At 41.6% G+C, this 18,710-nt stretch overlaps 2 protein-coding genes across 4 annotated transcripts in view; both read right to left on the reverse strand.

The window, feature by feature from the left end:
• nup153 (nucleoporin 153) overlaps positions 1–11,588 on the reverse strand; it is a 14,432-nt gene extending 2,844 nt beyond the window's left edge. Inside the window, exons 1-18 of one of the 2 annotated variants that reach the window (XM_047605163.1) lie at positions 11,447–11,588; positions 8,302–8,518; positions 7,886–8,161; positions 5,710–5,849; positions 5,435–5,563; positions 5,152–5,268; positions 4,974–5,018; positions 4,802–4,855; positions 3,937–4,077; positions 3,763–3,815; positions 3,397–3,532; positions 3,114–3,281; positions 2,925–3,023; positions 2,752–2,836; positions 2,551–2,652; positions 1,830–2,462; positions 1,542–1,721; positions 416–1,351 (exon numbers count right to left, since the gene is read on the reverse strand). In XM_047605163.1, the coding sequence (XP_047461119.1) occupies positions 416–1,351; positions 1,542–1,721; positions 1,830–2,462; positions 2,551–2,652; positions 2,752–2,836; positions 2,925–3,023; positions 3,114–3,281; positions 3,397–3,532; positions 3,763–3,815; positions 3,937–4,077; positions 4,802–4,855; positions 4,974–5,018; positions 5,152–5,268; positions 5,435–5,563; positions 5,710–5,849; positions 7,886–8,161; positions 8,302–8,518; positions 11,447–11,524 (3,589 nt within the window). In that variant the 5' untranslated portion in view covers positions 11,525–11,588. Of the gene's footprint in view, positions 1–415; positions 1,352–1,541; positions 1,722–1,829; positions 2,463–2,550; positions 2,653–2,751; positions 2,837–2,924; positions 3,024–3,113; positions 3,282–3,396; positions 3,533–3,762; positions 3,816–3,936; positions 4,078–4,801; positions 4,856–4,973; positions 5,019–5,151; positions 5,269–5,434; positions 5,564–5,709; positions 5,850–7,885; positions 8,162–8,301; positions 8,522–11,446 lie in introns of both variants that reach the window. The other variant, XM_047605162.1, reaches the window with a different exon arrangement.
• Positions 11,589–12,436: 848 nt separating this feature from the next.
• ptdss1b (phosphatidylserine synthase 1b) lies at positions 12,437–18,672 on the reverse strand. 2 transcript variants are annotated; one of them, XM_047604195.1, is made up of 13 exons: positions 18,262–18,670; positions 18,082–18,173; positions 17,607–17,651; positions 17,400–17,524; positions 16,592–16,750; positions 16,009–16,160; positions 15,488–15,629; positions 15,233–15,345; positions 15,081–15,146; positions 14,483–14,582; positions 14,136–14,195; positions 13,666–13,735; positions 12,437–13,577 (listed from the first exon to the last, which is right to left on the reverse strand). In XM_047604195.1, exons 1-13 carry the CDS (start codon positions 18,438–18,440, stop codon positions 13,480–13,482), a joined length of 1,401 nt encoding a protein of 466 aa, XP_047460151.1. In that variant the 5' UTR covers positions 18,441–18,670; the 3' UTR covers positions 12,437–13,479. The 2 variants fall into 2 exon arrangements, with proteins under 2 accessions (XP_047460151.1, XP_047460152.1); XM_047604196.1 differs by lacking the exon at positions 14,136–14,195 and having other exon boundaries at positions 18,262–18,672.
• Between the last annotated feature and the right edge of the window lie 38 nt (positions 18,673–18,710).

The raw sequence follows: 18,710 nt of genomic DNA on the forward strand, positions 1-18,710 counted from the left end.
GGAGAACATGTAGGTTTGAGTAATGAACTATAGTCGCAGTAGTAAACTTACAATAACACAAGTCATTTCTACAGCTCTGGTTACATATTATCCCTTTTTTGCATAACATAGCATTGTTCCCTTTAGCTTGTACAAAAACTACTATTTCCATGTCATCTGTGGTTTTGATTCAACTAGTTTTTGCTTCAGGTGCCATTAAACCACAGCACAAAGGGATGCAACAACTGTGCATATCAAGGAGCTTAACTTCATGTTAAGAAGTAAGTTGTATGATAATTACTCGCCAATTAAAAAAATATGCTATAATAGGGGGAGCCCTGCCCATAGGTAACACAGTCCAACTATTAGCACCATGTTTGGTTAGTCTGCACCAAAACAGATTTACTATTAAAGCAAACATTTACAAATTAAATACCTGCAACACTTTGTCCAAAAGTAAAGGAGGGCTTTGGAGCCTCTGAAGTAGACGTTTCACTCTTCTCGGCTGGTTTGCCGAACGTGTACGGTGGTGGTGGAGGTTGTTCTGTTGGAGCACTGGGTTTGCCGAAGGAGAAGCCTCCTGTGCTGGCGGGAGCAGAATCTGCATCCTTGCTAGCAGCCCCGAAGAGGAAGGTCGGCTGAGCCGAGGGGGCGGCCGCTTCCTTCTTCTCCTCTGGCTTTCCAAACGCAAATGTGGGAACAGCTGGCTCCGTGCCCGCCTGCAAGGATCCAAAGGTAGAGCCCCCTTGTGTCGCTGGTGGTCGCTCCCCTAGTCTTGAAAACACAGACCCAGTTGCGGTAGTTGTTGTGGTGGTTGCGTTGGTGTTTGTTGACGTGGTGTCGTTTGATGACGTCGCTGTGTCACTCTTTTCTTCGGAGGAAGAGGGAGGAGTGAAAGTAATGGATGCTGAGGAGGTTGTGGTGGTGTCTGATGTTTTCTCTTCAGGTTTTGACAGTCCGAAGGTGAAGCCTCCTTTAGAGGAGCTGCTATCTGCGGTAGATGAGGCAGTACCAAACACTATCCCCCCGCCGACCCCAAACTTAAATCCAGCACCAGCTGCGGGCTGGTCTGACTTCTTGTCATCACTGGAGGCACCTCCAAAACTGCCGAATTTGAAACCTGATGAAGCAGTAGTGTCTTTAGAAGTAGTTTCTGATGAGGAGCTTCCAAATGGGAGTCCAAATTTGAATCCACCTGATGACGAAGAAGAAGATGACTCCGAAGACGAGGTCCCAAACTTGAAACCTCCAGAGCCAGATGCTGCAGTACTGTCTGATGTGCCGAACTTAAAACCTCCAGGAGTAGAGGTAGAAGAGCCAAAAGTAGAGGATCCTGAAGTCCCGCCAGCAGAAGAACCGAAAGAACCAAAGGCTGAAGAGAAACGGAGGATAACAAATATTCACAGATTTGTAAAGGTCAAGATTAGGTGCAGGTTTTACGCAATCGTAAAAGTTCATTCTATGTTTATAAATGGGACGCATCAATAAAACATTTAGAACCCACAAGTCATTTACTACTGACAACATATTGCAAATTCCCAAAAGCACGCTGCTTTATTTACCCTTGGGCTCCACGCTAGCTCCAGGTTTGGCAGCCTGACAGGCAACACACTGCACATCAGCAGCCTTATTCTGAAGAAGACAGACGTCACAGTCCCAGGTTCCTTCTGGCTTCTTGAACTTGTCTCCCAATCCAAACACTGGTGCACTGGTGGCTGACGAAGAGGTTTCTGCTGAAGATCCTGTAGGAAGGAAGAGGAAATAAAAATCATTTCAAGGTAAATTTTAGTCACAGACACACGGATGAATAGAGATGAAGCAAAATTCAGGAGTTATAAAAAGATCATTACCTGGTTTAGCACTCGTACAGGCCACACACTTAGAGTCTTCTGCCTTGTTCACTACCATACATGTATCACACTCCCATGAATCCTCAGGTTTTTTGAATTTGTCTCCAAATCCACTGAACCCTGTAGAAACAGGGGCTGTGGGGGAAGATACAGTCTTAACGGCTGAGAAGGCAGAGGGCAGAGTCAGCGAGGGTTTGAGCCCTGTCCCGGGTTTAGCCGTTTCACAGGCCACACACTTTACTGCATCCGGTTTGTTTATAACGAGACACGTATCACAGTCCCAGGTACCAGCAGGTTTGGAAAATATGGTGTCGAAACCTGTGGTTGTAGTGGTGGAGGTGGTGTTTGAGCTGCTGCTCTCCATTCCAACAGAGGTGCCGGATGATTGTTTACTGTCCATGGATTTGGGCTGCGGAGCCGCACAGCAAACACACTTTGTGTCTGATTGCTTGTTATTAACCAAACAGACGTCACAGCTCCAGCCTGTGGAGGCTTGTGAGAAACCGCCAAACTCTGAAGAAGAAGACAGGAAGGAGGTTGTAGAACTGGAGGAGGGAGCGGTGGCTTGCGTGGACGTCTGCTGGACAGCAGCTTTGGTGCTTGGGGAAATCTGAGCAACTGGAGAAGCAAAGCCTGGAAAGACACATTTAAAAGGAATTAACTTTGATGTTCGAAATGTAATGAAATAAGAACAAAAAGATAGTGCTGCAATAATTCTAACCAGGAGCTTTGAGGAGATCCAGCACGCTCCCCTGCTTTAGAGTTTTGGCTGGTTTGAAAGGTCCTTCAAAATCTTCGGTGCTTTTGCTCGTTGCTGGCTTCACTGTAAAAGAAAAAAACAAAAACAAACAGACACCAAAATATTAACACTTTCTCAGTCAATACGTCAGTGAAAAGCCCAACTCTAAGAAACTTCTCTTACCTGCTGCTGCTATGGGTGTGGTCAGTTTTCCATTTGACATGGAGGGACCCAACTTTGCTACAGGTGCACTGAAAGTAAATCCAGCCTGCAAAGAAACAAAGCACAACTTTATAACTTGTTTTTGAAGAAATTAGAGACGCTTTAAGCACTGGAAATAAAAACAATGTGCTTACAGAAGGAGAAAAGGAAGGTGGGCTAGCAGCAGTGGCCTTGACAATAGGGGAGGAAAATGTAAAAGGTACACAGGGGGGCGTTGATGCCTTTGGTGGATCCTGGAAAATAAAATAAAACATTAGCAAAATGCTGTTTGCGGCTAAACTTGTATTATCAACATTGTAGAATCAGACTGTTTTAAGACAGACCTTATTTGTGAGTGTTTCCTTAGCGGGGGTGACCGCAAGGGTCTTGGGGGAGGAGCTGGTAGAGGAGGAAGTGGTGAGAGGTGGTAGGGGAGAGGAGAAGCTGAAGGTGGGCAAGGCAGATGTGCTGATGGGAAGTGAAATGGTCGGGAGGTCCGGTACTTCGGCCACCTTAAGATCAGAAAACAAACACATGCATCACATTTTACCAGTCTTTAAAATCATATTTCATGGATTAACATAAATGAATAAAAGAAACATTTTTGTATATATACAAAGCTCTCACCTCATCGTCGTCCAGTCGTTTGGACGGGGGGCGTGTACTGGTCCTATCTCGCTTCATCTTGCCCCCTCCGGAGCTCACACCGCTGGCTGCAGGTGTGCTGGACAGTGGATAGGATGGGCCGCTAGAACCCATTGTGCTGCAAGACAGATGAAGCAAACTTTATTTAAATTACAAAAAAAGCCTGCCATCCAAACAAATAACAGTAGGATATGCCGTGATTATTTTATTTTGATTTAAATAAAAAAAATCCTTTCGTCACGGAGGTTCTAGATGAACCTGACAACCTGACAAGGCCACGGTTTAAATTTGTTTGTCTCAAAATGGTATCCTCTACAATGACGTCAATCAGAGCAGTTGTGGTTTTACCTGTGAGATGGACCCGCGATTGCTTCAGGTAGTTGTGGTGATTGTCTTGTGGGCTGCAGGAATGATAAATAAGAAAAATACTTAATGTCAAGTATGTATAAAGCACCATCTGGCTGCATTGAATAAAGATGAGCCATGTCAAGGTGTGAAATGTTGCAGCTCTGTTCAACTGACCGTCTCTCTTGTGTTCCTGTCAAGAGTTCGGCTCAGTCCTCCAGGGGTTAAAGTTGGCCTGAAGGACACGGAGCGGTTTCCTGACACAGATGGTGAAGAAGGTACCACAAGTTTCTGCACTGGTGGGAGGTTTGAGTCCATCTAAATTCAAGAAAGGATGGTTATTAAATGAGAGAAAAAAATTCATATTCAAGTGAGGTGCTGTGTTTAATTTTTTGTTTAGATCTAAGATCTCAAGGGGCGTTAAAATGTGATTAAATCAGAAGTGAGGTGTACTCAATGGGCACAATCTAAAATACGAAAATCAATCAAATCTTGGACTATATTTTTAACTCTGTCACTCTGAAGCAATCATGAAAGGCCCAGTTAAATAGTGGGCTCTCTTGTTTCTGCGAGGGTCAATACACCATTGTTTTTGTCCTTTACAAAGCAGCTGTCACAGCTGTGAATGCCAGACATTTATTATTGGGGACAGGTCCAGTACAGAGCTGGCACATTTAAACAATGGAGTACATTTAACACACTTACGATCCTAATGCAATATGGACCCAGGAAGAGTTATTCCTCACAAATGTGTAAATACAGACGTGCACACAGCAGTGAACAGCTGAGGGGAATTCCGTTAATGAGCGCAAAGGAAGCCAACAGGCAGCGGGAGTGAAAATGACAGGAAGACAGATCGCAACAAGTGCTGCTGGGTTTGTACAATGATATTCCTGTTCCCAACACCAAGTACACCGGACAGTACACTCAAGCGGAGCTAAGACGTGGACCTACACGCATCAGCTTTGACATACAAGATTGTCATTATGAAATCAAAAAACAAATGTTTACAGTTAGGTGAAAATTAAATTTCTATACTTACCCGTTTCTTTTTTGACTGGAGATGTGAAACATCTGGATTTATGCTGTCCATTGACTGCAAACAGAAATGATGGGAGAGATTAATTTTTGGCTGGAGGAGACTTGGGTATTTCAAGAGTTAAACTGCACACTGTAAACGGTTGCTTTCAATAAATGTAACATAAAAAACTTACTCTTGACATGGCTGCTGAATCTGCTGCTGGGATTCTCTTGGCATCCTGCAGGTCAAGACCAGGACAACACAAAGTATATATTTACAAATCCACTACCAATACATCAAACTCCACAACAAACAAACTTCATCACAAAAAGACAAAATGAAGCGAGCGTATGAGTTATGTGTGTACTCACAGCCAGTGGGCTCGACATACGCTCCAAGGACTGCAGGATGCGTCTGGCTGTGGCGCTGGTCACTCCACATGGCGAAGCACCAGCAGGCTTGGCCTTAATCTGTCTCCTCACTGGGGCCTAGACACCACATGAACTCATTTAGTCTCCAGTTACATTCATCAGTCATAATGTCATGACAGCGAGGGCAATAAATGCATATTTAGAGTAAATACATTAAACTAGTGGTTGGTGTGCTATGTAAACATCCAACTGTATTGCACGTAAAGTATTGCACATAAATCACCTGGTATGGTGTTCCAGGGCGAGTGCGGGCACTTTTGACTGCGGCTGCCCCACCGTATGTCGTCTTCCCGGGGTAGAAAGGTGAATCTCCAAGCTGGCTGGAGTTCATCACTGTGCTGTTTAATGTCGACTAAAAACAAAAGGTTTTCTGGGTCACTTATCTACTCACACGGCTCAAGTCGAAACAATAAGTTACCAAAATCCCCAGCTCTGAGGCACACATTTATCCTTTTAGCAACTCTAACTCTACATGCTCATGGGCAGGTATATACTCACATTGGAGGAGGTTCCAAAGACAGACAGGTTGAACGCAGGCTTTTTAAGACTGGACTGGGAAGGCTGAGGCCCAGAATTTGTTCTGTCCGTCTCAGGGGACCAAAGCTGAGGAAGTGATGCCGTTTTGGAAGTGGGGACATCTGAAAGAGAGAAGACATTGAAGTCACAAGTGCATCAATCAAGTTAAGCCGCCTTAGGCGTAGGCTACATGTCTATACACAGTGTTGGGTGTGAAAATATTGCCTGTATTGTTACAGTAATTCAGTTCTGTGGCTGAACGTGGTTTCATGCATTTAAATCAGCAGCATAACAAGCAGCAGTGTAGGATGAAAACTGCAGGTTCCTACTCCAACTAATCTATGCTGCAGTGAAAGATTAGGATTCCACAAACAACTAATCATTTCACATGGCTGATCTTCCCAAGATTCATGGAGATGATGCAAAAGCTGTAGTGTATTTCCATTTACTTCCTATGATGTCTCGTTTAATTAACTGTACATTCAAATAGTAAAGGCATTATATACACCACATCAGAAACATAAGCCAAAAACAATGGAAAACATTTCTTAAAAGGCTCAAAACAGCTGATGTATAACACAAACGTGTGCTAAAATAATATTTTTTTCATCTGGTTATCAGATTAGTGTCTGTGTGAGAACATAATATTTTGCTAATAATATTAATCAGTGCTCAGTAGTTGGTTTCATCAAACTGATAAGGTCAGTTATACAAAGGTAGTGAAGTTTGTACACTGCATGGCCAAAAAAAGAGACAAAAAGTTGCCACCTGGATTTAACTAAGCACATAGGTATGAGCCTCTTAGTGGATAATTACTGCATTTGTGATTATGTTTCAGCTGGTAACAAGTTATTAAACTCCAACTGATGCAATGAGCAGCTTCTCATTTCTTAAGCAACCATGTGGAAAGACACATCCTGTGGGCGTGGAAAAGATGTTAGTGTGTTTGAGAAGGGTCAAATCATTGGCAGGCGTGAGGCAGAGAAAACATCTAAGGACATTGAATCAGAAACTACTAAAATTGGGTTAAGAACGATCCAACGCATCATTAAAAACTGGAAGGATCGTAGGGGAACCACCGTCTTCCATGAAGAAATGTGGTCAGAACGTTAACTTGACGCTGATTGATGGTGATCGGTGACCATGAAATCCCATTGAAGGAAAACAAAAGTAAAACTCAGGGCTATTTTTAATAGTGAAAGTAAAAGAATTTGTGATGGGAATTCAAGGGACTGAATAGATGTGTAGCCTTAAGAAAACCACTAATCAGTGAGGCTAACCGGGGGAAAAAAAAGGCTTAAATTTGCTGGGGAGCATGAGGATTGGACTCTGGAGCAATGGAGGAAGGTCATGTGGCCTGATGAGTCCAGATTTACCCTGTTCCAAAATGATGGGGCATCAGAGTAAGAAGAGAGGCAGATGAAGTGATGCTCCCATGATGTCTAGTGTCTACTGAACAAACCTGTGGGGGCAGGGCTATGATCTGGGGTTGCTACAGTTGCCCAAATCTAGGTTCAGCAACATTACACCCAAAGAATGAGGTCAGCTGACTACCTGAATATACTGAATGAACAGGTTATTCCATCAATGGATTATTTCTTCCCTGATGTCACAGGTATATTTCAAGATGATAATGCCAGGATTCATGGTGCTCAAATTGTCAAAGAGTGGTTCAGGGAGCATCACACATAATCTTAACATACGGATTGGCCACCACAGAGTCCAGACCTTAAACCCATTCAGAATCTTTGGGATGTGGTGGAGAAGGCTCTGCACAGTGGTCAGATTCTCCCATCATCAATACAAGATATCGGTGAAAAATAAATGCAACACTTTATGGGAATAAATCTTGTGACATTGCAGAAGCTTATCAAAGCAATGTGTCAGCAAATGCTGCTGTAATCAAAGCTAAAGGTGGTTTAACAAAATATTAGAGTGTGTGACCTGTTTTCTTCTTTTTTTGGCCAAGCAGTGTAAATTGGACATGGAAATGTATGCAAATATCAGAAACACAGAACTATTTTATTTCAGCTGATTAATCTCCTCTTGCCATTTGAGGATTCTGGTGACATGTGTGGAAGCTTTTGATTATTTAATCTATATGATAATATTATACGCGTACAAAGACAAGAGTTTTTGTTTGATGCTACGTTCTTACCCTTGTCAGATGCACGGGAGGAAAATCCACTTGTGGTGGAAATGTTATCATCTTCATGCTGTGAGAGGTTATCCTTGATTTCTTTGACCAAGGAGAAGCCTGTGGAAAAAGGTCCAGGGGCTGAGGAGGTGGAGGGCTGGGAGAAGAGGTTGCTGGAGGTCCCCAGGGTCGGAGATGACACATCCAGCGGGGTAAAGTGGAGGTGGGAGCGACTCAGAGGAGGTCGCAAGAGCACATAATCCTGAAAGTTCAGTGATGCACGGCTGGTTGAGGGTTCTGCGCAAGAGGGAAAGAAACCACAGATGTTGATAATGATAGAAATCACATAAAAATCTGTTTAGATACAATTCTGGTACAAAGTATGTAATATTCGCTAGCTAACCTGTTGGATAACCTCAGAAAGAACGGTTCCTCACCTGTGTTACTGGTGCTTGGTTCTGGGGAGTCACGTCCATCAAGAGGAGGAGGCCCTTCTTCACTGCCATTAGGAGGAGGAGGTGTCTGGCAGTTCTGGTCTGTCCTCTGTGATGGCTCTCCTCCTTCAGGAGCATCTCCGTTCTTGAAGTACTTCTGCAGCCAGGAAGGAACGATGCTCTTTACTGTGTCTGTCACTCGACTGATGAGGCCTGACTGCTGCTGATAAAAAACATGAGAATAGGGAGAGAGAGAGCTGTGAATAGGAAGCCGTGAACAGTGAGATGAAAGTGAAGACAAAGCAAACAAAACAAAGCACCATCGACCCAAGACATTATATTGTCATGTCCTCATTAGGAAAAGCCCCTTGATGAGTGTCACTGGATAAAGCAGATAAAGCAAAATAAAACATAGCAGCATGTATAATGATATGCTGACAGAATAGTTTTGATTAATATAGTTTGTAGCGTTCAAGAAAAGCAATGAAATTGTGGCAAATTAACTCCGGATAACTTCTTAATAATAACATAAAATTATTGAGCTCTTGTGATTAGCAATATGCAGCAATCAACATTGAATTTTATCACGTGAATCGGCTGCACAGCCCCATTATTCGTCTTCCCAAGTGCAAAACAAAACACCAGCTCAGTATGACAGAAACTGGGTCAGGCACTGTGTGTGCTTCTATGAAACACTGAGCAAGTGAGGCTTGTCTGCTCTGTACCAAAGTCTAATACTGGATGAATTCCAGTCGATAAGTATGAGTCTCATCACCTACACACTGCACAGAAAGTAACAGTGTTTCCAGGATTTAGAGAACTCTTATGTAAAATTCATAAACTGTGGCAACTTGTGAAGCTATTCAACATTTTGAGATATTTCTAGGTCTTAACAGGGTAAAAGAACTATGGCGCGTTTCATGGACATGCCTCCACTGAAAAGAACAAATCTATTGCATGACTGCAAAGACAAATTAAGCAATGATGATGCACTAAAAAGTAGTGAATAAGGTGGTGCACCACTTTTTAATAGGTTTGTTGAATACCCTTTTGATGCAAAATTCTTTAACAGTTTATTTAATCTCTTTAACACCAGGACTGGTGCAATAACACTACTTGGATGATTTTAGATTAGGGTAATGCTGTCCTGTACTGTGATAACAAAGCAGATGGAGAAGGAAAAAGTGTTAAGTGAAAGCGGCATTTGGCTAGTCATCTCCTCGTGTAGATGTTATGCATCCCATTTGTAACTTTGAACACCTGATAAGGGCCGTATGTGTCTGCGTACTGCTTATCTAAGATATACACCTGTGGGCCACACTGCACTTTACCCTCTTTGCAAATACACAACTTTAACTAATCACGAACATGTGCTACAACCAGGGAGGTTCTAGTTTACTTATTATTCTGAGAAAATGTGAGGATTTAGGAGTGTTTCCACAGGGTCATATGACTAAGAGTGCATTTAGCGAGTTAAAAAAAAAAACATTTTACCATTTAAACCACTCAATAGGTTATAATTACATGAAATGGCACAGGAAGTTTTGACAAAAATACTTGCACCATGGACATCCTGATGTGAATCAAGCAGAAAACCTGCATGTCTTATCAAACTCGTTCTACTTTTCATCAGCAGTGTTGTAGAAAAGCTGGTCTTTATATGAACGTTTAATCAATCAAAATATTACAAAGTGAAGTTACTGTGTTTCTTCATTGGCTTTAATGCAATCTCTCTTTACTGTATCATTCCAAACTGTGTTATATTTTCCTGAGATGAAAACCTGATTATGCAAAAATGGGCTCCTGGGATTAGGTGTCAAGAAAGTTAACCTGATACTGACACCCCATGCAAGTCAGCAGTATGCACGAAACTACTAAAAATAAATTACTACACTGAGCCTATATTTGCCTGGTTCTAAGCCAAGAGAGTGCAAGTTATAAACGCTTGTCTTGTGCTATAGTATTCAAATTTTATTGGTTTATGCTGTTTTCTTATGCCATTATTTAGGAGTGACTGGGAGTGCCGTGGTGCGATTATGACAAAAACAACTAATGTCAAACAAATCCAACATATTATTGATTGATCTTGCAATGTTTTGTTTCTGCAAGTCATTAGGGTCATATATTGTAACTTTACACGATTGCTTCAATATTATTTAAAACGAGTCCACGCAAATATGGCAAACTGGAAAGAGCCACAACAATGGCTATTCATCAAAACTGTTGAGTCCATCTAATTGATATCCATTAGGGGGTTACATTCATTTATTGCTGGTGAATAAATCACTGTATATTTGAATTTTCAAATGAAGCTTCTCAGTGATTTTGCCCGCCTATCATAAAAACAAACGATAACACCGAGCTGGTAGTTTACACGAATATACTAAATACACACAGTGTGTCAATGCATCTTGCATGTATCCAGACACGTCTTGTCCACTGTTAACGGTGTGGCGTCGTTTTTATGCCAACACTGGTGTCCAAAAGGTATGTGAATCCCCTCTGGTAACCATGTGGGTTCCCAATCAGCTTCCTGCGCAACTCAACTGGCTGAGATTTGGCTAACGCTAGCTAACGTCCAAAATGGCCTGTAACTTAACCTCAAAACGTATCAGTGTGAAGGACAGTCGCGCTTAGCTACGGACACGGGTTATTCAGATCAAAGTGATCATGTCACGTCTTCCTGTGACGGCGCGACGCCTTCAAACTTAGAAGCGAAGACAACAATGCGCTTCTCGGCAGAGCTAGCTGGATAGCTCGCGTTAGCCGCGTTGGCTAATACTCAGAAATCTACTTCCTTGCTTTTCGCTAACTTCGCCAACAGCTAAAAACTCGCCAACTTAGCCGCGGCTGGTTTTCTCGACTCGCCGCGCATGTGCTGGCATTTCAGCAAACGCGGGTTAACAAGTATAGACGACACACTGCCGTGATTTGACCTGTCAAGTCCGCCTGAATATGCTGCTAACCTGCGAGCTAGCTAGTTAGCATTTCTTCAACATGCTAGCAGCGCGTGGAGGCCACGAGCGCTAACGGCAGGCCATAAAATGTCTCCAACAAAACAATAACAACTGCTAAGTGACGGCGGCACTGCGTTGACCGTAACGTAGTCGACACGGGCGTTAAGCGTTAAAACTTCTCCTCGGTTTACCTGTTTACTCTTGGCGTAAGGTTTAGAGGCGATGTGGTATCTCCTGCTTCTAATTTTCCCTCCACCCGTGGCCGCCATGGCTCTTTCGTCTGATGAGTGTCTGTCGGCGCCGGATAGCTGTCATCCAGCACAGCGGCCACACACGGAGGCACTCTGGGAAATGTAGTAGCCGAACCTAACAAAGGAGGTCGGCGCGACTGCGGCAGGTCTTACCCCACATGGTTTATGTAGCTAATCTGCCCCTTAATTAACTAAAATAATCCGTAGTTTGAGAATTAATTCATTTGTTTTATTGATATTAATATACATTTTTGGTTTCAGACTGTTGGTCCGAAATAAACAAGCTGAGCTGAGAGACGTTAATTTTATCCAACAATCAACTGGTAAATTCAGAAAATGATTTGAATGACCAATAAATATGTGCACTACCAATTAGACCAAAAGGCAGATCGTGAGCGTCAGTGAAATAATTGTAGTTTATAGAATTTTATTACAGGAGAATGGTGAAAGGTAACCATTTGCTTCGAGCACTAACATAATAAATTTGACTGGTGAGTGTCTGAATAAAATTGACTTTGGCATCCCTGTGGACCTAATACAATGTGCTTTGTTCATTATGTATCACAACCGGATCACCTTGGACACTGTTTTACCCACTATATTTGTACAATTTTCTCTTATATTATACTTATATTTTAATTTACTAATACTAACACTTTTATTTAATTTTAATCTTATTTTTTCTTTCTTTTTACTAGAGGGTTTTATGAGCAACTAAGCTACTGTGACCAAGTAATTTCCCTTGTGAATCATTGAAGTCTAAGTCTAATCAAGAGGAAATGCAGAATATGATTTTTTTTATCATGTGTGAATTGTTTGTTCCATTATGTTGTTGATGTAACACTGACTTTAAAATGATATAATATAATGAGTCGATCTGTTGCTGCAGACCTCAAATACGAGGACACACGTAAAATATCTTAGAAAATGTATACAAAAAAACATAACAAATTTGTTTAATGTAGTAATATATTTATACCTACAAAAGCAATCAAACCCATACAAATCATACACAAGCAATAACACAATATAAATGTTCAAGTTATACACAGTAGTCTGCACTTAAAGTATTGTACGGGTTCATGTAACTGGAACCACTAAATCAGATTAGTGCTAAATAAGGTTTAATTCAAACAACAATGCCAAATACACCACACACTCAACAGTATCGAGAATGGTTTATGTGGACCACACTGTGTTATTAAAGTCACATTTCATTCATATGGATCACTGAAAAAAAAGACTTATTAAGATGGACTATTTCACAAAAGTGATTATCCTTTGCTACTAAAAGTCACAGTATTTTCCTGTATACTATAAACATGTACTCGTAACAAACATACAAAATTACAAACATACAAAAAAGATATCTTGACAGTTTTAGTAATAAATGCAATAATAAAATGTGCAGGCCATGGTTTGTTCAGGGGCACTCATTCATTTGAAAAGCACAGCGGCTGTATTTCATCATGGCGCAGTGTTTTATAGAAAAGATGCCCTTACACAAGAACAAATACATTAAATCATCTCAATTCAAATAATTTACAAAATACAACAGTAAATTTGCCTTTTCTTGTAAACCTATAAACTCTACATAATAACATATAAAGACACGCCAGTGAAAGAGGTTAATTGCAAAAAGTCTTAAGAGTATGTAGAATATGTTCCCAAGGGCTGTGGGAGGGGACTGGTTCTTACAGCCCTCACTCAACACACTCACTCACTTGTCCCACAGTGCAAAACATCCAAACAACATGAATTCTACTGTTGAGCAGAACATGTTGGGTGAGTTCTCATTCACAATAAAGGAAGATTAATTTGTTATTTTGGTCTGTTTAGAAATGAAGCGTCCACCTCAGTGTTGTGTTTTGTATCCAATTAGAACATCGGTACATTCATCGAGTCTAGCTGGTCTGACTTCTCGTTCACTTATCTGCTTCACAGGCGAGCTGAATGCTCTGCGTCAGTGTTGTTTACTGTTTCTTTCCTTTATGGCCGTTCACAAATCTGTTCTTCCCCGAGCCTCTCCTCCGTTTTGTAGGTTGTGAACTTCTCAAATTATCGCTCCGAGCTGCGGAGCAGAACCACATAATCACGTTAAACATTTAGGATGAAGTTCAGTGAGAAGTAGTCATCAGACTGCCTGTTATGAGACTGACCTGCAATGCCATCTGGATATGAGTCAACAACACTGCTGTCATTACAGTCCTCACTCTGCAGAGAAATGCTCTGTCAACACAAGAAAGCTGGCGGTGAATGGCGTTTCTGACAACAAGTTAAACAATTGTGTGACAAAATCAAAACTTAAAGACATTTTAATATGTCACAGCAGAAAGTTCGACAGGTGTAAAATAATGGGATTTATATTCTATTCAATTTAGCTGCTTCAGAAGCAGCATCTTCGCATTGTGCGCTCAGATTTGGTCCATTGTCGTGACTTACTGCTGCACAGGAAAAAAAATAAAAACAAAAAACAGAGTAGGTGTGGTAACATTATTAGTAACACCTGCACTTACTCCTACTAAGTCAAAAAAAACCTGTTGTTAGAAAGAACCAATGTGGCATATTTGAACAAAAACAACTAAGCAAGTTACAATCTGAAAATGCAAACTTATGCACCAAAGCTCACCTTCATCTTCTTTTGCTCATACCACACCATGCCATACAGACACAGCAGTGTGATGAGCGCCTGAAGAAGATGAGAAAACACTTGTGGGTGAGATTAACGAGTCTGCATAAACACTGTAGATATTTTAGCAAATAAAACGCAGGAAGCGACCAGATTGCATAAATTACCAGAAGCAAAAGACACAACTATTAATGTTTTATCTTATTAAAAATCATATCTATTCAATTTAAATGTATTATGTTTATCACAGGGTGTCATGACAGTCGTTATATTTACACTTCTAAAACAGATGTGAAACCCCGCCGTTCAAATACACCCTCAAATAACCATCCACACACTTGTCTTACCAGACAGAGCAGCCACAGGAGGACATAGCGGGCCTGTGTCTTGGAAAACAAGTCGTGGCCAAATTTCATACATGCAAGAGCCTCCAGGAAAGAGATGGCACTTAAGAGAAATGGAAGAATACAATTAGACACAATAGTGTGTTAGATTTCAACCATTTCAAAGACAGACTTCAACAATTGCCCCCTCTGTTGGTTATTCCTTTGCACTGCACTGGGGCTTCTCCATGGATGTATAGCCCCCCCGCGGCTGTGAATCCATATCTTCTCCATCCATTCAAAGTCACTATCATGTAGCTCCTCAGGGTGAATCTCTTTTTCAGCCTTAAAGGTTACATGGTGGGGGTACACCTCAAACAAAAGAGTGATTTCGTTATGCGCTCGTCTTGTTGCTATAGCAACTGGAGGAGACTGGAGCATCAGCTGCTTTGTGTCTGAGAGGAAGTCAACAACTACATGATGTTAGACGTACAAAGAAGTCTGCCTCACTCTGGACAGTGCTCAGTATCCATGTGCCCATCAGACATCTAAAATGTCCATGCTAAAATCACAGAGTTTTAAGTTTAAAATAAAATGAACTGACAGGACGTAAGGTACTTACCCGAACACCCAACACTGCGTGCCAACTCGTTTGCACTGAGTGTCTGTCAGATATGCATAATATTGCCTGAAAGAGATTTAGAAAGATAAACAAGCGCTCACAAAAAGCAAGCGCGTCTGAGATGTGAATGTCGTCTTGAAGTCTGAACATACCGTACAGTGGGCGCAGTGATGACTCCCAGGAGAAGGACGCGACACCAGCTGAGAGGATGAGAGGCCTGGAAGACGAAGATGTGCTTGAGGAAGAACGTGTTCAACTCGGTCAGCTGTGAAAATGAAGGATGTAAGACAGACAGGATTTAGTACATCTTTTCATGGATGCATTGTTTTTGGAAAGTTAGCATGAGAAATAAAGAAGAGTTCATTAGCTCTGGCTCAAACGCATGTGACCCTAGCTGTGCACACTACCTGCCAAAGGATCATGAAGAGATAGATGCCTGCCAGCCTCTGGGACGAGGACTTTGGGTCAAACCAGCGCACGTAAGTCCAGCTGGCTGGTGTGAACTGGAGCACAGCTCGCTTTATCTTCCCCGTGGTGGAGTGGATTTCCCTGGAATGGAGTCATTAAGGTTATTATCAATTCTGCTTTTAATTGTGACAACTGAAATATTCAATGTTCATGTTAATGAGATGGATTCAGGCTTGCACACACAGATTACAGGGAAGTAATGATGCTGTATCTGTGTGTTTGTGTGTGTGTGTAAAACAGAGTTTGAGCAGATTTGTCCATTTTGCAATGCATTTTAATTTGCAGGACAGTATCAGTATTGTTAACGGGAAAACTTGCTTTTATATCTTGAATTCAAAGTTTATACTTGAAGTTAAATTTAAAAAAAGATCTCTTCCATTGTTACTGCTTGAAGAATTTCACTTAGCATGTTTAAGGTGTTTGTCCGTGTGATTAAAAACAACAACAAAGACACACTGACTTGATGCTGGCCCAGCGGTAGGTCCTCATCTCCAGATAGTAGCAGAGAGTCATACCCAGCCAGATGCCTCCTCCATTACACAACAGTATGTCGAGTATCACCTGATCCCACCAGCACTCCGCGAAGTTTGGCAGAAGGTGCATGAATACGAGCTGTGAACAAATGTGTATTTTGCATAGAAAGTAAACATGAAGTAAACACGAAAGCTTAGTGTGTTATTTTAATGAACTACGTTTGTTCATAAGCTGTGTGACGCAGTTGATTCTGTGATCAGTAAATCTGGTATTAGGTCGTTAAACCCTGTGATCTAATCCCTCAAGTCAACAACTCGTGTTATGTGCAAAAACTTCTGCTCATACAACAATTTGTTATGATGAATTCCTTCCATACAAGTGGACGGTTGCCTGCACATGTTATCTGATCCAATTTAATTTTTTGCATGACCTTACAGACTCCATGTGAATACATATGCTCTATGTTCATGTACTGGAAAAAAATACAGCATGAACTTCATCATGAATTATAATGCAGGCAGATGAAATCTGATGTCATGTAAAGCGCACGTGTGTGCACACGGCGTCACCTCAGTGAACTCCCAGGTGATGCTGATCGTCCAACACAGGCCGTAGCTCCGGATTAGCAGAGCCTTCATGACCCACCCTGCAAAATGGGCAAATGCAAAGATGTCGAAGTGGCTCACGATGCGGTCCCATGTTATCACTGTACAGTTTACCGCATATTCCTGTAGAGTGGAAGACAAAGGTAACAGTGGCAACCAACTAAAAACTCATTTTTAACTTATTCTTAAAGTGGAAATGCTCGCACCCACATTGAGCTCTTGATGAGATCTCTTCACAGGAGTCACAACCAATGACCTTTATCTGCTCAGGAGTGCTAAGTCTATTAAGAGGAGCAACTGTTTGCCAAGAACGTACACCAATCAGCCATAACATTATGACCACTGTCAAATGAAGTGAATAATTATTGTCGTAGCTTCATTAGCGGGCTGCATATATTAGAGAGCAAATCGATCTTTATTAACCCGTTTAGAGGAAAAAAGTTTTCAATTTTTAACAGGATCCACAAGGGGGCCAGAGCACCAAGGGTAATGGATTAATGTCAGGCCTAGTTCACTTTTATAAATCTAAATCACAAATTTTCTTCCAATGATACATAAAATAGACTCTGTGTGTAGACCTCGACAGAACTTGTAACATCAGACTCGTCACATCCCTGCAGAGGACTTGAAAAAGAAGAAAATGTGTGGACCATGACTCTGAAGCCTCCTCACGGCCTTCATTCCCCATCCTGTTATCTTCTAACATGTGAGACGTGGAGTGAACTTTCTCTGATGGTCGACACGTAACCAAAAAGCCTCAAACCCTCCTTACCATAATATCAGCTTCCCGTTTGGCATAGCGCAGGTTTGGGTCCAGCCAGTACATGAGAGTCTTCACTTGGTCCCAGTTAAGAAAGATGAGCAGGACGAGAAACAGGAAGTAGAGCACACTGAGACCTGCAAAGGACGGGAGGAGGTGAGCAGGAATAACCAGAAACGAAAACTGCCTGCGAACTAAAACGTTAACTCAAACACTCACCAAACACCATTCGCCATATTGCAGGATGTGGCCTGGTGAATGGTCCTGGGGGGAAAAACATCACATTATCATGTTTTTATTACAGCAACGAAAAAAGAGAATGAGTACAAGTATGGTATGAATATAGTATGAAAGTAAATAGGATAAATATGGTCGATATAAGCCATACCCACCATATACTTTACATGCTATATTCATATCATACTCGCATTGTATTATTTTAATTAATTTTACAGGATGACAGCACCTCTTGTCCCTCAGCAGAAATCATTTAAATGTCACTTTGGATATGGTATGCAAAAACATGAGATATGCACACATATGCAACCTTGACAATGAGAGCTGATCTCCCTTGGAGACAAAATACAGTTCTTGCAACTGTTGAACACAGGTGTTTTTGGATAGCATCAGTCCTGTAAAGGTTATCGTACTAAATAAATCGCTGAAAGACCCCTGCTCTTGTGAGTCCACTTACCATTAGGAAACGCCAAGACACTGATGACCAAGAAGAAGGAGACGACCACCACCAAACCAACACGGAGGTTGTTGTCTGAGTGTCCATCGTCCCTGTCAGATCACAATTTGACGTGATAACAAAATGAAAGTTTGTACAAATGTTAAATATTAAAATGCTGAACTGTGCGTTGTCGTCTACCTGGTGAACGCAAAGTACATCAAGCTGAGCACAGTAATTGTCAGGAGAGTGATGGTGTGTGGTTTATAGAAGAAGTCAAGGCAGATGTCCTCCACTTGTTGCTCGTTTATCATTCGGAAGTGTAACCTATAGCTGGTATCGTCCTTCCGCGGTATTCGGGATCCGGCAGTGGCGGCCATGTTGCTAAAAGTTTAATTCCAAGAAACTAAAAGAAAAGTTGTGAAATAGAGAGACAGGTGATAGATGCAAAGAAAAACCACACAACCAGGAACCCAGATGACGGGTGGACTGAACCATCGCTGTTCAGGGGGTGTTTTTCATGAGCAAGAATATAAGCGTAGCCACCAAAACAAAAAAAGGTGAGAACTGTCCCAATAATATCTCTACTAAAATGTGCTATATTGGTTTTCAATGTGAGTCTTTTTAAATAATTTATCCTCAAGAGTAAA

Source organism: Mugil cephalus, chromosome 14, assembly GCF_022458985.1.
Source record: "Mugil cephalus isolate CIBA_MC_2020 chromosome 14, CIBA_Mcephalus_1.1, whole genome shotgun sequence".
Lineage (NCBI taxonomy): Eukaryota > Metazoa > Chordata > Actinopteri > Mugiliformes > Mugilidae > Mugil > Mugil cephalus.